Raw genomic sequence first — 1096 nt, 5'->3', positions numbered from 1 at the left:
CCGGCCGCGGACCTCCCGGGGCTGGAGGCCGGCGCGGCCCCCGTCGCCCACAGCCATGGCCCTCAAGATGGTCAAGGGCAGCATCGACCGCATGTTCGACAAGAACCTGCAGGACCTGGTGCGCGGCATCCGCAACCACAAGGAGGACGAGGTGAGCCCCGTCACCCGCGGTCCCCGCCCCGGCCTCAGTTTACCCGCCGGACACTCGGGCCCGCCCCTCCCCCCGCCCCGGGGGAGGCCTGTCCACTCCCCCGTCCCGAGATGTCCACCTCCGGGTCGGCGCGGTGGCCTGGAGGGGGCCAGGCTGGGGCTCGGGGGGAGGAGGAGGAGGAGGAGGAGGAGGAGGAGGAGGGCCGCGCATCCTCCTGCGGAAATGGGAAGCTCGGGGGGCGGGGGTGTCCAGGAATGGGGAAGCGGAGACGGGAACCCGCGGCCGCCGGGCCTTCTCCAGGAGTGACAACGTGACTGGGCCGCGGCCCTGCCCTCCCCGCCCCCCGGTCTGTGACCTAGATTACGGGAGAAGTGGGGCGCGGGGTGACCGCCCGGCCGCGGAGCGCCTGCACCCCCAGTGCCCCGTGGACGCGGTGGATCGCCCGGGGGGGGCCCTCCAGTGTCCCCTGGACATGATGGATCTTGGCGGGTCCCCCCGACTGCCCCGTGGACATGATGGATCTTGGGGGGTCCCCCCGACTGCCCCGTGGACGCGGTGGATCGCCCGGGGGGTCCCCCCGACTGCCCCGTGGACATGATGGGTCTTGGGGGGGCCCGCTGAGCGCCCCGTGGACATGATCTCGGGGGGAGGGGCCCTGCCCCCCCAGTGCCCCGCGGACACGGTGGATCTTTCAGGGGGCCCCCGCCGAGTGTCCTGTGGACATGATGGATCTGGGGGGTCCCCCGACTGCCCCGTGGACATGATGGATCTCCCGGGGTGTCCCCCCAGTGCCCCGTGGACATGATGGATCTGGGGGGTCCCCCCAGTGCCCCGTGGACATGATGGATCTGGGGGGTCCCCCCAGTGCCCCGTGGACATGATGGATCTGAGGGTCCCCCAGTGCCCCGTGGATATGATGGATCTCGGGGGTCCCTGCTGAGTGTC

At 72.3% G+C, this 1096-nt stretch overlaps 1 protein-coding gene across 2 annotated transcripts in view; it reads left to right on the top strand.

Annotated features, from left to right (window-relative positions):
- The first annotated feature begins 6 nt into the window (after positions 1-6).
- Positions 7-1096, top strand: part of AP3D1 (adaptor-related protein complex 3, delta 1 subunit) — a 45493-nt gene continuing 44403 nt past the window's right edge. For both annotated transcript variants that reach the window (XM_006897927.1, XM_006897926.1), the window contains exon 1: positions 7-151. In XM_006897927.1, coding sequence (XP_006897989.1) covers positions 56-151 — 96 coding nt within the window. In that variant the 5' untranslated portion in view covers positions 7-55. The remainder of the gene's footprint in view (positions 152-1096) is intronic.

The sequence above is a fragment of the Elephantulus edwardii genome, unplaced genomic scaffold (assembly GCF_000299155.1).
Source record: "Elephantulus edwardii isolate Elephantulus edwardi_28Jun2011 unplaced genomic scaffold, EleEdw1.0 scaffold00217, whole genome shotgun sequence".
Classification (NCBI taxonomy): Eukaryota; Metazoa; Chordata; class Mammalia; order Macroscelidea; family Macroscelididae; genus Elephantulus; species Elephantulus edwardii.
The sequence above is the reverse complement of the archived record's forward strand: the minus strand, read 5'-3'. Positions and strand labels throughout refer to the sequence as shown.